Source organism: Echinops telfairi, unplaced genomic scaffold (genome assembly GCF_000313985.2).
Source record: "Echinops telfairi isolate 266 unplaced genomic scaffold, ASM31398v2 ScPeMD7_31;HRSCAF=116, whole genome shotgun sequence".
Lineage (NCBI taxonomy): Eukaryota > Metazoa > Chordata > Mammalia > Afrosoricida > Tenrecidae > Echinops > Echinops telfairi.
Window position 1 is genome coordinate 62006036 of NW_022103928.1, and position 18021 is coordinate 62024056.

The 18021-nt window shown below is 48.0% G+C and overlaps 1 protein-coding gene across 4 annotated transcripts in view; it reads left to right on the forward strand.

The window, feature by feature from the left end:
• Nucleotides 1-225: 225 nt before the first annotated feature.
• Nucleotides 226-18021, forward strand: part of ERC2 (ELKS/RAB6-interacting/CAST family member 2) — a 987816-nt gene continuing 970020 nt past the window's right edge. For all 4 annotated transcript variants that reach the window (XM_030885545.2, XM_045290032.1, XM_045290033.1 and 1 more), the window contains exon 1: nt 226-1018. In XM_030885545.2, coding sequence (XP_030741405.2) covers nt 362-1018 — 657 coding nt within the window. In that variant the 5' untranslated portion in view covers nt 226-361. The remainder of the gene's footprint in view (nt 1019-18021) is intronic.

Genomic DNA, 18021 nt, shown 5'->3' on the forward strand with positions numbered 1-18021 from the left:
GAAAGGAGTTTCTTGTGTCCCGAGAATGCTTGGCCTTGCATGAAGGCTTGGGGGGTGTAGGGGATTTGCAGAAACGTTCCTTACCATAGGTAAAATGTGGGGGCCGCTTTTCTTTCTAAGGGCGATCTATCTCTACCTGCCTATATCTTAAAACACACTAGCCACTACCGTCAGAGCTCTAAAGCAGCTTGTTCTGAATGATCGCTCTTCCTGTTTTGCAGATCTCTGATTGGAGTCATTCCCTGGTACAAACTATGCAAAGAATCCAGTGACCACTGTGGCCGCCAGTGGAACTACTGGCCATCTCCCACCGAGGACGGCGGCGTTTCTTCTCTTCTGCAGCACCTGGTAACCAAGGAACATGTACGGCAGCGCCAGAGCACTCGGTAACCTGGACGGCAGCCCTTCCCGGTCGCCTCGCTTGCCACGGTCCCCGCGGCTGGGCCACCGAAGAACAAGCAGTGGGGGAGGGGGGGGCACGGGCAAGACGCTGTCCATGGAGAATATCCAGTCCCTGAATGCAGCCTACGCCACATCGGGACCCATGTATCTGAGCGACCACGAGGGCGTGGCTTCCACAACGTATCCCAAGGGCACCATGACTCTGGGGAGGGCCACGAACCGAGCTGTGTACGGAGGCCGCGTGACCGCCATGGGGAGCAGTCCCAACATTGCGTCTGCTGGACTGTCGCACACAGACGTCCTTTCCTACACAGACCAGCACGGGGGGCTGACCGCCGCCTCCCACCACCACCACCACCAGGCGCCGTCCATGCTGCGGCAGGTCCGGGACAGCACCGTGCTGGATTTCCACGCGCAGCTCCGGGAGCTTCAGCGGGAGAACGAGCTCCTTCGCAAAGAGCTGGACATCAAGGACAGCAAGTTGGGCTCGTCCATGAACAGCATCAAGACCTTCTGGAGCCCCGAGCTCAAGAAGGAGCGGGTGCTGAGGAAGGAGGAGGCCGCCCGCATGTCGGTCCTCAAGGAGCAGATGAGAGTGTCCCATGAGGAGAATCAGGTAGGTGATGGTCCCCTCTGGTCTTCCGCCTCCGCCCCTCCCTCAGAGGCTGGAGCTGTGCAGAGGGGCGGTCACGGTCACCGTGTCTGATGTGGGCGCTCGAGGAACCCTGGGAAGTAGGAAGTGGTAGCTTGTGATTTTTCTATTTTCTAAAACGTGCCACCAACCCCGCTGGACTCTGCAGAGGCTGGGGGAGTGGCTTGCTTCTCACCGCCTAACGTGTCTGTCTGCCCGTTAACTTTGTTTTCTTTCTCCATCCCTGGCAGCAGGGGTTCAGAGGTACATGCCTCCTACCTCTGAATAGAAGAGGATGGTTACTTTTTGCACGTTTGACCGGTGAATGGATTGCTCCTGCAGAACCACTTCCTTCTGCTGCAGGACCGCAGGGAGTTTGTTTTCTCGGGAGCAAACTGAGCACTACCAAGTTGCATTGTGTAGAATGGGTTTGTGTATTTTGCCGGGCAAATCTTAGCCTGGTCCTTTCTTCCTCCACTCATTCAATATGAACGAAACACCGGCTTGGTGCCAAGCACATTCTTGCTGTCCCTTCCCTGCCCTCCACGGTCTAGCAGGAGTTGCTTTCTGACTGTTTGTCTGACGGTCCCATTCCATTTGAAAGGCCTCAGGGAATGCATAGTACCTTCAGAACAAAGTCGGCATCCTTGGATGAGTCCACGAGCATCATCCCGTAGGGCCTCTGCCTCTCCTGGGCTGCCAACAGCACTCCGTGTGACTCTGTGTGCTGTGACTCGACCCGTTCTGCTGCTGCCGTCCACCAGAGGCCTGCGCAGCAGCCGGACCCCGCCCCCTGGTGTCCTGCCAGTCACAGCTGGTTCCTGTTTTCAAATCCTACCTGCTCAGAGACTCCCTTGACCCACTGCTGTTCCCAAGGGGATATGAGAGTCAGACCCACCTTCCAGCCATCCCAGTTTCATTCCTTCTTGGTAGTTAGGGATAGAAGGAGAGTAAGGGGTGCTGAGCCATCTGCTTGAAACATTCCCAGGTACCATTTAGTGTCTTAGAGATGGGGGGGGGTCACTCTAATTTGGACTGAACCGGAGTCTCAGAAACCCACAGGGCTCAGTATTGGCTCCAGAGTGGCTCGTTTGGAGAAGTGACTCCCTCTGATCCTTGGTCTTGGTGTGGCTCTAAGGAAGCACTCCGTCTTTCTTGGGGTCACCTGGTGACCCTCCACCTGTTTTCCTGGCTATCAGCCTGTGGCGTCCAGGTGTCCGTGGGAGCGCTGGGACCGGTGTGCAGGATCTGCTCCTTGCTCTCCGAAGCCCGGACACTGCCATCGCATCCCTTTGCTTATCTGATGGAGCGGCGCTGGGCTCCCGTGCGGACTGTGGCTGGAACAGAAAGGGTGTCCTTCGCTCCCAAGTCCCATGGACTCTCTTCCCTGTTGGCTGCTTTCTTCCTGACTTGGCTGGCTCACTGGGCCCTGCAGTGGACCATTCTCTCCTTGCGTGGAAATGTTTTGGAAGACAGGTAAAGCAGTTTAGGAATGATAAGCACAGCATGAAAATTTTGAAAGTGACTCTCTAAAACCATATTACTTTAAATTTGTGCTCTTCATCATGATAATTTTTTGATTACAGGTGTCTAATGGTAGGTGGGCTTTGTCAGTAAGTAAAGTACCTGATGAATCAAGCCAGGTATCTTACGTGGCAGTCACAACGATCTAATGTAAATTGAGGGGAAAACCTATTGTCGTGATTTCTAATGACACAACAATCCTTTTGTTCTTTCTAAGAATATTTTAAAGGGCTTGTGCATTGCATTAGAGCCAGCTTGGTTTACAACTGAGTAAGACCCCAAACTCCCCTGAGCCACGCTGTGCTCTTGTAAGCCCTGAAGACTCGAGGGGCACCAGGTGCCCAGAGCGGTTCTGTTCTGGAACCTCCTGTGACCACTGGGTGTTTTGGACACCATGGTTGGCGTACAATTATGTGACTTGTGACTCTGTGAAAGCCCCACTATTATTAATCTATATGCTAAGTGGAAGTAAAATGTATTTAATTTCTCTCCGAGGTTAAAAAACAGTTAAGGCACAGGGAATCCAGGACAGATGAACCCCTCAGGACCAGGGGTGAGAGTGGCGATACCGGGAGAGTGGAGGGAAGGTGGGGTAGAAAGAGGGAACCGATGTGAACAACAGAAAAGTAGGTGAAGGGAGACATTGGACAGTGTAAGACATGACAAAATAATAATAATTTATAAATTATCAAGGGTGCATGAGGGAGGGGGGAGGAGGGAGGGGAAAATGAGGAGCTGATACCAAGAGCTCAAGTAGAAAGCAAATGTTTTGAGAATGATGAGGGCAAAGATGTACGAATGCCCTTGACACCTGGATGCATGTGTGGATTGTGATAGGAGTTGTACGAGCCCCAGTAAAATTATTTTTAAAAAGTTAAGGCAACAGAAGCACGGGAAGTTTGAAACGTCGGTCTGACTTGTGCTGTAAGCATGACAGTGAAGATTCGCGGAGAGCAAGCCACGGTAAAACAACGGAACCACTCTGTCTTCCCGCCTAAGAAGCAGGAACGCCTGATGGCAGCATCTCCCTCAGGGGCATTTGAGTGTTTCTTGGCGGGGTCGTTTCTGCAACATTCACACACCTTAAATATTTGTGGCTTGACAATCAGAGGGTTGTTTCTTGCTTAAGGAAAGTCTGAAGCAGCCAGCTTGGGCTCCAGAGAAGCTTTGCTCCTCGACGCGACTCCGGGACCTAGGGTTTCTGCGGGTTAACGTGTGGCTTCCCAGGGACGATGCCAGGGAGAGTCTGTGCAGAGGACACCTTGGCTCTTCAGTTCCGGGGACTGGAAGTGCCCAAGGGATGGGAGGTGTAGTCTTGTCTTCTTTCCAGGGAAACAAAAGGCAAAACAGATGATGGGAGAAGAGTAGAGATTTCTATCAGTGAGGCTTTCCGTTTGCCAAAAAGTGGGATTAGATCAAATACAATGAATTCGAGTTTGGGAACGGCTGTTGTTCTTCCTCCACGGTACAGCTACTGCTGCCGGCAGATGTCTCTTGGGGGCTCCCTGGGTGCTTTGAGATTAGAGCTTTGCACACAGTACTGTATTCAGTGTGCACCTCAGCCATCTGAGAAGCGAGGCATGGCTGCGTTTTAAGAGCAGGTGCAAATGTAGAGGATAAACGCCTAGCCAGCGTTCACCACTGGTAAGACAGACCTCGGTTTAGGCCAGGGCAAAGCCTAAGATCTTCTCCCCTTCCCCCTTGAAGGGGGTATTTATCACGGAAGCCAGTAGGCCCCGCAAGCCAAGATCAGATACGTCATTGGACCAGGGCAACTCTCCTCAGCCAGCAGCCAGGTGTCCCTCAAGTCCTCCGCCTCCCAGCCTCCTGGCTCCTGGGCCGCTGTTCCGTCTCCATGCACCTGGAGGCCAGCCTGCGGTTCTGCCTCCTGATTCCAGGGTCTCAGAGCGCCTCCTCTGTTTAGTCTCAGGGTCTCCTTGCCTTGGCCTCGGGTGCCTCTGATCCGGGCCTCCGCCACTGCAGACAGAAATGTCCAGTGTCCTCGGGTGGCTCTCGTGGGCTTCCTCAAAGCCTAACATCTCGGTTGTTTCAGCACTGTTGTTGGCCGATAATTCACATGTCATGCAATTCAATAGTCCAGTCACATCAAGAAGAGCTGCACAATCATCACCACACTCAGATTGAGAACAGTGCCTTCATCCTTGTACGCATCCTCATTAGCTCCCCATTTCCCCCAAACCACCACACCCCCAAGGACACCTTCATCCAGTTACTGTCTATAGACTCGCCTGCCCTGGATGCTGCATACAGAAAAAATGTTCACAACAAATGCTAACGAGAATATCCAAGTAAAGCAGACAGAAACCTCAGTAGAAAAGAAAGCAGAAAATAAAGAACTGTAACACATTGAAATGGATCATAAGGGAGATCACATGATGGGGTGCTAAATTTTAACCTAACTGCATCTGTAACAATCCACATTCCAGTGCATTCTGCATGCTAGCAAGGTGATGCACATCCCTGGTCCATGATCAGAGGGGCTTAATCCACATGTATTTCCCCTTCACTTTTCTTTTTTAATAAATGGAAACAGCTTTAAAATGGGTCAAAAGAGAGAGCAGATGATATTACATTTTACCCTAACTACATCTGCTGTAATTAACTTTACAATGCTCCATGTCTGATAACAAGGCTACTCACATCTCTCAACCATAGTCAGAGGGGATTCACCAGAGGTTTAATCCACGTGGGGACGCTGTCAATGGATTTTGGGCTTCCACTGTCATCCATAACCGTCCACTATCAATATAGCCCAACCAGGTGTTCACAATGTAAGCTCTGATGCCATTTCCCCTTTCAGATTTAGATTCTGTTATTTACAATCCTTGGACCATGTGGGCTGGTGTGCTTCTTCCATGTGGACTTAGTTGATGCTTCACTTAGATGGCTGCTTGTTTGAAAACAAGCCTCTAATACCCCAGGCACAATTCTTTCTGATAGCTGGGCACCACCTAGTTTCTTTCTTACAGTTGACTGTAGCGCCCATTCTTCAGTGATCTCTTCATGACGGGTGAGTGTCAAGCTGGGTCATGTCATAAGAACTAATTGTTCTTAGATTGGGGCTAGAATTAAGTACAACCCAAAGTCTATTCTTGCATCTAGGGTTTACATGCTTATCTGTCCACCTTAGGTACATCATTGTCATTTCCTGTCAGAGAGCATTATCATCCATTCCACTGGGGTCTCACTTTCACTGCCGTCAGCCCAGTGCTGACTCATAGCAATGCAGCAGGGCAGGAAGAACCGGCCCTGGAGTCTCAGATCCAGCAAGCCATCACAAGAGCAGAAAGCTTCTTCCTTCGCCTGCAGAGCTGGCTGGTGGTTTCAAACTGCTGACCTTGGGGTTAGCAGCCAAATGTATAACCACTACACACTGATAGAGTCATTACTTTAGCCAGTGGTATAGGATTTAAAACACTGGAGAAAGGGAAATTCTATGAATAGAGGCCAGCTATGAACTACAATACATGAGAGGTTGAGTTGCACAGATTAAACTCTTAAGCGACTGGACACTATTGACTCAAACAACAGGGTTGGTCATAGGGCAACTTTTCCAATAACATTCATTCACAACAGCAGGGCCACGCCTACCAGACTCATGCAGGTCCTGACGAGGCAGGGAGGGCATTAAGATACTAAGTAGATGGTGGTTCCAGGCACCGTTCATCGGGCCCCTCAAGGCGAGAGATTGGAACCAAAGTCCAGCGTCCATCAATTCCATGTCCTTGCGTCATCTGCGGTGACCACAGGCCAGTTGGGGGTAAAGCCAGTTCACCTAGTGGGTTTTTTACATTAAGTCCTGCTGGTGTGGCCTATGGATCATGATCTGTGCCTCAAAAGAACAAAGTCCAAAGTCCCGGAGTCTATAGCGCACGGACTGGGTCACCCAGGGCTGCATAGAAGCTAGGTCCAAAGGGTCCAATTAGGAACTTAGTACAAAAAGCCTAAGATCTTGCCTATTATGCTTATTGCCTTTTTAGAGGATCACTGCGCTCTGGATAGAATCTTAGCATAAAAGGAAAACCATACTTTGTGTATATTAAATAATGAGAACTTTTGGTCGATGATTTTGAATGTGATGGAGGTTTTGGAAATGTTGATGGCAACATGTACAAGTGTGCTTAATACTATTGAATGATGGATTGTTATAAGATTTATAAGAGCCCCCCCCAATAAAGTGATTAATAAAAATAAAATAAAAACCATTGCCATAAACACATGGATTTAGTTTAAGTAGGATTTTCATCTTTCGTGTACTAGAGCTTAGATCCTGAGCACACTGGGTGCAGAAGGCTCTGGATGACTGGAAGTCTAAAATCCCTTGGCAGGGTCCTCAAGCAGACGAAGGCTCCAGTGGACACCTTCTGGTCATTAAGCAAGGACTAGACTGCCCTCCGGCCGAATTCACTGGGCAGTGGATCACCTCCGCCCCTCTCTAGCCAGCCCAGGGAGCGGCAGTCTCTTTGGGGCTTACCTAGGTGTCCTTGGTGGAGATCACTGTCCTGGGGACAGTACAGGAGGGTGAATTATCACGAGTCCTGCCCTGACTGCTTTGGTGAAAGGCCCTGGCCCAACCTTGTAAGTTCTTCTATCTAATATAATGTACAGGTCCCAATCATGGCCCTGGTCCTGATTCTGTAGTCCCACCTGTAAGTGTGATGTGTTGATCTGCCACCAAGGATGAATTTGTGACTGTTAATTGCCTTTCCCCCATGCCTTATTAAACTAGTGTCCTGCCTGAATCCTCAGCCGGACGCCATCATGACCTTGTGTTAATGGCCTCCTGCATCTAGATGATGTGTTGGCGACTCGGTGTTGTCTTTGTCGCCTTTAATAAATGCCCTTCTTAAACATTGAGATCGGGCTCTCCTTGTACCCTAAGACATTAGGAATCTACTGTTCCTAGCAATGGGTTTTGTGCGTCGAGAGTTTACAAGTTGGAGCATTTTACACAGACAATTTGGAGTATATTTAATCATTTACCACAACTTAGTATAATCTCTTTTCAGACGAAACTATGGAAAACTTTTAATGAAACACAAGTCTTAAGAAAACACTTTATGAAGGTAAACAAGTGGCCATATAGCTCAGAAGCAACAAAGCCCCCATGGAAGAAGCACACCAGCCTGTGCAATCACGAGGTGTCGAAGGGATCAGGTATAAGGCATCATCAGAACAAAAAATCTTACCATAATGAATGAGGGGGGGAGTGCGGAGTGGAGACCCAAAGCCCATTTGTAGGCCACTGGAGATCCCCTTGCAGAGGGGTCTCGGGGAGGAGACAAGCCAGTCAGGGTGCAATGTAGCAATGATGAAAAATCCAATTTACCTCTAGTTCCTAAATGTTTCCTCCCCGCTCCCACTATCATGATCTGAATCCTACCTTGCAAGTCTAGCTAGAACAGAGGATGTACACTGGATGTACAGATGTACAGATAGGAACTGGAACCACAGGGAATCCAGGGCAGATGATCTCTTCAGGACCAGTGGTGTGAGTGGCGATACAGGGAGGGTAGAGGGAGAGTGGGTTGGAAAGAGGGACCTGATTACAAGGATCTGTATGTGACCTCCTCCCTGGGGGACAGACAACAGAAAAGTGGGTGAAGGGAGATGTCAGACAGGGCAGGATATGACAAAATAAACAATTTATAAATTATCAAGGGCTCATGAGGGAGGGGGTAGTGGGGAGGGAGGGGGAAAAATGAGCACCTGATGCCGGGGGCTTAAGTGGAGAGCAAATGTTTTGAGAATGATGAGGGCAATGAATGTAAAAATGTGCTTTACACAATTGATGTATGTATGGATTGTGATAAGAGTCGTATGAGCCCCTAATAAAATGATTTAAAAAAAAAGAAAACATTTTATGAAAAACAAATTTTTGGAAGGATTTTATGGGAGCAATTACAGAAAGAATGAAAACGAGGTATGGCACCCTTGATTGCTCTGTCTCACCCACAACCAGAGATTGTGTCCACACATTCAGTCCTACCAGGAGATACTGGGATTATGAGGGTTTTGCTAACCTCAGTTTAAATCATCTCGACCAATGTGTTAGACAGGGTTCTCTAGAGAGATAAAACCAGATTGCTGATAATTTTATATATATTTATAAAGATAGATATATATAAAACACAAGAAATGAGCTGTTAAATTATAAACAAATAGATATATAATACAAGAAATGAATAGTTAAATTATGAAGCAGTACAACTCACTCCCATGAGAGAGTTGTGAGACACTGGCAGTCCTTCAAGTCTTGAGGACCGACCGGTAGTCCTCTGTAGAGAGAGAGAGCTAGGCTATCCCAGCACAGGCAGCAAAACAGCCAGGCAGGTCCCCAACTGCCAGTCCCCAGCTCCAGAGATGTCTTAAAGGGACCTCGACTTACAGCGACACAGTTCACAGGCTAGGCGTCCCACAGGTAGTGTAGCCTGTAAATTGAGGCACAGAACAAAGAGTGAGAGACAAGAAAGGCGAGGCTTACCGAGCCATTTAGCTCTCTGCCCTTCAGTTAATCCCACTTGTGTTTATCGGCCAGGCTGGCACAATCAACTAACTATCCCAACCAGTTTAAACTACAGGACGGGAAGGGAAATGGGACGCAGATCCACCATGGGGCAGAGGTGAGAAAACCTCGGATGCTCTCTGGTGCGTGGGCCTTTCCCAGCACACAGTGAGAGAGGAGAGCTTCCCTCAGTGGATTTCAAAGTGCCCATGGTCTGGTACAGGGAATCGAACCAGCTTTGGCTCACGTATATTGGTCATTTTATCAGAGACACTTGTCCCTGGAAAAGGACACGAGACCTGGTAAAGCAGAAGGTCAGTGACCAAGAGGAAGACCCTCAAGGAGATGGACGGACACCGAGGCTGCAGCCAGGCTCACACCTGACAAGGACTGTGAAGACGGTGCAGGACTGGGCAGTGGGTCCCCTGCCGTACACAAAGGCCCTGTGAGCCGGATCAGCCCCAGGGTGCCTAATGACAAAAATGCATGTCTCAGGGAAGGTATGCAGAAACCTGCTTGCGTTAGAGGTTCTCAACCTTCCTAATGGCGCGACCCTTTCATGCAGCTCCTCATGTGGTGGTGACTCCCCAGCCATAACATTATTTCCGTTGCTACTTCATAACCTGTCATTTTGCTACTGTGATGAATCAGGGACTCCTGTGAAAGGCTCACGGCCCACAGGCTGAGAACCGCTGTCCTAGAGAACATACAGGGCTGTTTGGAACCTTCAAGTCCATGGTTAGCTGGCTGGGACCAGATTTCCCATGTCCAAGATTTACTACCCCAATTTCTGGGTGAATGGTCTGCTAGCCACATGCGCCTGCATGGATGTGACTCCCTTTGTTACTCGTGCGGGCTGTAGCACTGGAATTTGCAACCATTGGCTTGTTTTCACCAATCCAGGTGGATGGATGCGGTTATCCCTGTACTATCGCTTGGGCTTTTTTGTTTCAGCATCTTGAATTGGGATTGGGAAGAAGAAGGGCGTAATATAGACAGTTGATTATTATTTTTTTAATTTTGATAAATCATTTTATTGGGGGCTCTTACAGCTCTTATAACAATCCATACATCCATTGTATCAAGCCCATTTGCACATATGGTTCCATCATCCCTTCCAAGACATTTTCTTTCTACCTGAGCCCTTGGTATCAGCTCCTCTTTTCCCCTCCCTCCCCCACCCTCCCACCTGCGTGAACCCTGGTAATTTATAAATCATTTTTATTTTCATATTTTACACTATCTGCTATCTCCCTTCACCCACATTTCTGTTGTTCATGCCCCTGGGCGGGGTGCGGGGTGTTGTACGTCGATCACTGTGCTCAGTTCCCCCTTTCTACCCCTTCTCTCCCCACCTTCCCATACTCTCATGTTATCGTACTCTCATTATTAGTCCTGAGGGGTTTATCTGCCCTGGATTCTGTGTGTCGAGAGCACTTATTTGTAAGGTACAACTGGGGTCATGATATTGGGGGCATAGAGGAAGCATTAAAGAACTAGAGCAGTGGTTCTTCAACCTAATGGCGGCCGTGGTCCTAATGCCAAGACCCTTTAATACAGTTCATCTTGTTGTGGTGAACCCCCAACCATAAAATTATTTTTGTTGCTACTTCATAACTGTAATTTTGCTACTGTGATGAATTGGGCGACCCCTATGAAAGGGTTGTTCGACCCCCAAAGGGGTCATGACCCACAGGTTGAGAACTGCTGAACTAGAGGAAGGTTGTTCTTAAGATACTTAACCTATAAATATAAGTACATAGACCTGTATCCCTATCATTGCACATTAATATATTTACATATGTACATGCCTATGTTTATACCTTTATAAATGTCTTTTGCCTCCTAGTTCTTTTCTCTATTTCCCTTTTACTTTCCTCCTGTCCCACTATCATGTTTGACCTTCATTTGGCTCTCTGTACATCCTCTGGGCTACATTGCACTTGATTGAACCCCAGCAGGCATTCTATGCCCTGCTCGCCATCGATTTTAGATCTCTTGTTGTTCCTTAGTCCTTGCATTTGTTGGCTCCCCCTTTTCCCTCCTACCACCTCCTCCTCTCCCCTGTCCATCTCAGAACCTTCGGTGCCATTGTTTCCTCCTTGGGATGGACAGCTGATTCGTTGGCTGGCATGGCATGGTCCCATAGCCCCTGCTCTCAGTATAATAGCTGTACAGTGATGTGGGGCGTTTGGGAATATTGACCTTGCCCATCTGGTCTTTTGGAAGAGGCAAGGAGAGATCGGCAATAGAAAGTCTACTGACTCTTGCGGCAGCTCTCTTATTTTTCATGGCTTATCATTTGGAGAAGGAGGCCCGGTGCTCTGGTTTAGTTAAGCATTGGATGCTCACTGCAGTGTTGGCGTGTTCAAATCCACCAGCCACTCTGTGGGAGCAAGCTGCGGCAGGCTGCTCCCACACAGACGGGAGGTCTTAGGAACCCTGGAGAGCAGCTCTACTCTGGCCTGCAGGGTTGCTGTGAGTTGTAATCAATACAGCTGCAGCGGGATTGGCTTGGGTTTGATGGGTTGAATTGAGGCCGTAGGAAGTATAGTAACTTGATTTGTTTCCCCTTCTAAATGGATATAGGTGTTTTGGTTTTTTTTCCTTCTTCTTCATAGCCTCGCTCTCATATTTACCCATGTGATGGGGGCAGAGGGGAAAACAAACAACACGGTAGATAATACATGTTTCAAAAGCACCCGAAGACGTATGCCTTGTGTTTCGGTGCATATAGATCACTAGCTTTTCATTTGTCTGAATTTTTGTGTAATTCAACTGTATCTTTAATGATTCATCTTTAAAGATTAGTTGTACATAAAGCAGTTTTCGGATATTTTCCTCACTTGTGCATGGCTAACCAAAAATATGTGTGGATATCAATAGCATCCCACGTAGGAAGTTGTACTGGATTTAACACTCAGATTACCCATGTGTGCAGAAGTGGGGAGGCCATCGCAAACATAGCCTAAGAAGTGTAAGTGAGCCTGTCTGTGAACTAAATCGCTTTTCACAAGGGTTATGTGATCATCTCTCTTTCTGGCCTATCACAATAGCAAGGAATCCACTAGAAATCCATCTGAAGATTCTTGACGAGTTTTGAGATGGTGCCAACATATGCCTTATTGATTCTCATTTTGAGCTTATAACCTTTCAAGGTCAAGGTGGACCATACTTCTGTATTGTCTTTATTATTATTTTCTCCTTTCATTTGTACAACTGCCATTCCCCTCTCTCCAAAAACGCGATTCCATCCTGAGAGTCCAGGGATGAAGATTGTTCTCTTGGGAAGCGAGTGATGAGTTGACTTCATCTCCTGCTGAGAAGGTGTTGGAGCAACTGCAGGAGGAGGGGCGTCTGCAGACAGTAAAATGCAGCTGCCGCCACTTGAGGACTGACAGCTGGTGGAATGAAGCCTGAGCCGAGGAGTGTCTGGTCCCATCCGCGTTGTGGGGACGTCTTACAGACAGTCCCTGCTCAGATGGGTCTTCTCCCTAGACCTTCTCCCTGGCTCGTTGTCTTTCACTCTGATTCAGCCTGAGAAACCCTGGATCCCTCAACATCAGTGATTCTGAGGTGTGTCCAGGCTAACAATGCTTCCCAGAGGGATTTCCAGGCAAATCAGCTTGAGACTGGACACACTAGATACTCTTGTCTTGGGGGTCCATGATGTATATCAGCAAGTGATGTGCATTATGGATTTAACTCTTGCAGCAGTTTAAAAAAAAGTATTTCAGCTGTCCATGAAACTCGATTATAAATGGAACACCCCAATATATTGGGCAGCTACTGCTGCAATAATTCTGCCGAACAAACTGTCCCAGAACTCAGTACCTTAAAACAACAGACATTTTCGTCTCCCTCATATATCTGGAGTTGTCTGCAATGTTCTGGGGCTGGGCTGGGCATTGGTCAGGCTCTTGGTTGTAGGCTGTTGGCTACAAGTGGGGTTAGGTATTTTCAGGCGGCTTCACATTCATGCGACCACCCTGACCTTCATCTTCTCCGAACGAGGGAACCACAGATGCCAACTGTCACTCCAAACCACAGCCCTCGGCTTCAGCCCGCCCAGTAACTTTCCACTGGCTTCAAGGCAGTCATATGGCCAAGTCCAACATCAACGAGCTGGGAAGGAAGTCTGCTCCCTGCCAAAGCAGAGGGAGGAGCATGAATAATTTCTGCACAAGAGTCCCATCGACCACTAGGGACAAATATCCTTAGAGCCAAGAGCCTACAAGCCACACTTTAGACAAGGTTGATTCTGGAGCATCCGTACAAGTGACTCTTACAGGACCTAGTGACGGCCAGCGAGAACTGTAGGTGTGGCCACAGGTCTTTTAGTGGTGGTACCTTCTCCAGTGCTCTGATGCTGTCCAATAACATCTTCTCTTTCTCAAGCATTTGGAGAGTGAAACCCAACGGGATGTACAGAGGATTCTGGGAAAGTGTTTGTTTTCCTAATCCAACGAGTTTACGTCACTAGCAGTGCCCTTCCCTTTTCCTTACGACCTTGAATGCAGACGTGATCTCTGCAGCTGTGTCAGCCATGTCGCAGCCATGAAGAGTCGGCCCAGACGCACATGGAGACATGGGCCCTGGTATCTGAGCACTACACGACACCAGCACCGGCAAGGGCCTGTCTCTAGACGATGTGTCATGTGGACAATAAACGTTGAAGACACTGGTGGTTTGTGTTCTATTCTACTGCTTGCAGTTCAACTGACAAAACATGATAGGAGATCCTGACTTGATTGCTGCTTTTTGTCGTCATTGCCAATGATGACAACAGAACCACAAGTGCATTTCAGTGAGGTGGAGATATTCCCAAGGACCTTATACTTGAGGATGATGAAAACAGTGTAATACTTGTGTAGAGCATTGTGTTAGTCCGGGTTGACTAGAGAAACAAATCCAGGGAGACTCATATGTGTATAAGAAAGAGCTTTTTACAAAAGAGAAATTGTATATTGAAAAAACATCTCAGCTCAGTCCAGATCAAGTCCATAAGTCCGGTATTAGCCCATATGTCTGTTACCAGTCTATACATTCCTCTTCAGACTCACGCAGCACATCCAATGATGCCGAATGCAGGAAGATGGCTGGCCAGTGGGTGGGAAGTTTTGTGGATCCAGTGGCAGTGGAAGCATCTCAACGTGGCAGGGTCTTCATGTGGCTTCTCCAGTTCCAGGACTCTAGCATAGCTCCATGTGTCTTGTCAGCGGGAAGGCGAAGCAGAGTGTAGTGAGCTATTGATTGCCGTGGTGCCTCCAAATGAGGTCATCAAATGAGGTCATCAAACCGTCACCTGATTGACAGGCTAGGTTCTACTCCTCCACAAGTTGACACCAGATTATATAACTGCCACAGGGATCAAAGCCCATGTAAATAAGAAAGAGGGGTTTGGTTCCTGTAATGAAATCATAGCAAGGCTTCACTGGGGAGCTTGGAGTCGACAGGGACCAGGGTCTCTTGCAGTACCAGGGCTTTGTCACTCCCGGCCACTTCAGCTCTGGTTCTTGGTGCTTGTCTCTGTCTCTGGGTAAGCCTCACTTTCTCCTTCACTCAGTAGGGACTCCCGGCGGTCAGCTAGCACCCCAAAGTAGAAGGAAGAGCAAATAAGTCCTCTGTGTCCACTTCTTATTCATGGAGGGGTTCTGTGGTCCTGCCTTGGTTATAGCCTATCTCTAGGACTCTGTGTGTGTGTGTGTGTGTGTGTGTGTGTGTGTGTGTGTGTGTTAGACAGGGTTCTCTAGAGAGACAAACCCAGATTGCTAATAATTATATATATATATTTATATAGATAGATAGATAACACAAGAAATAAACAGTTAAAGTATGAAACAGTACAAATGGCCCAGTATAATTTAAACGTGCTAGAGAGTTGAGAGACACTGGCAGTCCTTGGAGTCTTGCGGGCCGGCTGCCAGGTAGTCCTCTGTAGAGAGAATCAGGCTGTCCCAGCACAGGCAGCAAACAGCAAGGCAGGTCACCAACAGTCAGTCCCCAGCTCAAGAGATGTAAATTCCAATTGCTGTCCAATAACATCCAATTGCGAAGCAAGTCTTAAAGGGGCCTCAAATTACAGTGACACAGTCCCCAAGTTAGGTGTCTCACAGGTAGTGTAGCCTTTAAATTGAGGCACAGGACAAGCAAGGCAGCCGCACACTGGTCCGATGATCAAAGAGCGAGAGACAAGAAAGGCAAGGCTCGCCAAGCCACTCATCTCTCTGCCCTGCAATTAATCCCACATGTGTCTATCAGCCAGGCTGGCACAATAAACTAACTATCTCAATCCACCCCTTGCCAACCTGTACACAATTCTTTAGCCATATATACTTACATAATTTCCGGACATTGATGAAATCACACTTATACTTATCATCAATCATCTATCATACATATAAATGAAAACACACCGAGTCAAATTGTACCTGATATGTCATACCTGAACAACGTAAAGATATGCAATAAGCACATAAAGAGAAAATACATCGACAATTACAAACCTCGCTTTTGCAATTGATCACGTGGTCGTAATTGATAGGTAGAACTACCTTCTTCTACCACCCATTCTGTATTACCTTTGCCCTCAGCAAGCACCTCAGCTGGCTGTGTTTTTTTGCCTGGTGGGGTGACCTAGACCTTCATTCTTGAGGTGCTGTCAGTATTGGGTTGCTGTAATTTACCATTTACTTTAACCACAGGGCATGGTAGCACTAAGAGTCGGCCTATGGGATCTCCTGGATTCCAGACCTATTCTTCTTTACCTCCATTATGTAACACCAGCCCAATTTCTCCTTGGTAATCAGGATCAATCACACCACTCAGTACAGTGACACCCTTCCTGACCTGTTGATCCAAAGGCATGAGAAGCCCAAAGTGGCCAGGGGGCATCCTCAGCTGCCAGTTCAGTAGAATCCATGCTGTGTTTCAGGGTGGGAGAGTTCCTTCCTTCGGGACCAGGACCTCCAGGCCTGAGGAACACAGGGTTGCTGGGACAGGAAGCAAAAATGCTGCAAGTGGATCACTAGGAGTAATAGTGAGTGGTGCCACTGCAGGTTCCACCCCTTGGTTCCTGGACCCATGAATTCTGGCGATTGGAGACACAGCACCATATATTGGCCACTGGTTTAGAGCATATACAGCTTCCTGGAGAACACTGCCCCAGCCCTGCAAGCTGTTGCCACCTAGTTGGCGCCGTAATTGTGTCTTTAGGAGCCATTCCATCGTTCTATCAAGCCAGCAGCTTCAGGATGATGATCAACATGATACGACCTGTGGATTCCATGGGCATAGGCCTATTGCCACACTGCATTTGCTGTGAAGTGAGTTCCTTGATCTGAAGCAATGCTATGGGGATGCCATGCCGGTGGATGAGGCATTCTGTAAGTCCACGAATAGTAGTTTTGGCAGAAGCATTACGTGCAGGGAAGGCAAATCCATATCCAGAGTAGGTGTCTATTCCAGTAAGAACAAAACGCTGTCCCCTCCTGCTTTGGGTACCCCCCGCACACACACACCTTGAGCAGGGATCTTCCAGTTTGGTTCCCTCTTGGTTGGACTTTATCCTGGTTGGCTTGAGGTGGGGAGAACGCGAAGGGAGAGGGCTGGCTGGTTAGGCCGTGAGAGGGAGCTACTGTGGCTGGTGATGCTACTGGAGTCTTGGTTTGGAGAGGAGCACGTCTTTAAGGAACTGGGAGGACGGCTGAAGGATGCTCTAGGAGAGCATCAGAGACCCACTGCTCTTACCTGCGCTATCCGTCAGACCCGCTCCAGATACTTTCAGGACGTCTTGCTTGTAGTAGCTGAGTGATTAAGAAAATCAGTTTGTCTTTCATCTTAATTTCAAATTGAAGTATGGGTGAATGTGTTTCCCCTATATTTTATATATATTGAATTGAGGGCTCTCAAGTAAATTCTGACTCAGAGTGACACTATAGGACAGAGTAGAACTGCCCCGTAGGGTTTCTCACTCTGTCTTTATAGAAGTGGAATGCTAGATCTTTCTCCCAGGAGGAGCTGATTCGGGCAAACCTTTGGCTAGCAGCTGAGCGCTTGACCACTGTACCAGCATGGCTCTTTCATGGGGTACGGACATGTGGATGGAGAACCGGAGAACCCAAACGAAGTTATCACCACCATCTAATTTGGAATGCTGAATCATAGGATGACAAAACATATATACATTTTCCTCATCCTGGAAGTCTTCCTTAACTCTTTAGGGAGCTGAACCACTTCAGAAAGCTGCACAGATGTGGTGCAGAGGTAGGTGGTGACCTCCTTCGATGGAGATGACAGGTTTTAAGTGTATTTCATAGACAGGTGAGAACGTCCTTTGACTCTGAAGACAGATGAGATGGTGAGGCCTAACAGTTGATTTCTCGGTTTGCCAGAATATAGAAGAATGGCTTGAAATGAACAATACATCCTTGTCACGGATGTCAGCTGGCTTTTGTCTTGGCAGCCTTGCACTCAGCACTAGGCTCAGCCGTGTGCAGCACATCAGTAGCCTTACAGATGTCTGTTTTGGGGTTTTCCAGAGAAAGACTTAGCTAGAAGCAAGCCTGAATCCTTGCGTGCCGGACCCTGGCGGAGCTCAATGACTTCCATCTTCCCTGTTCTCTCTGACTCACCTGTCCTGGAGATGCTATGGCACCAACGCCCAAGCCACCCGAGTCAACACGGGGACATTTTCAATGGATAGATTATTCTAGTCTCACTTATGCCAAAGATCTTATTAAAACCAAGCTTAGGCATGGAGGCAGGGGAGTGGTCCCACTTACCCCTCCTTCTGGAATTCACTGTCTAATGAAGTGCCCACAGACAAGTCCTCAGAGGGTTTGAGAGCGAAGTCTATGTTGACAGGAGCAAAGGAAGAATAATTTTAAAAAATCATTTTATTGGGGCCTCGTACAACTCTTATCACAATCCATCCATC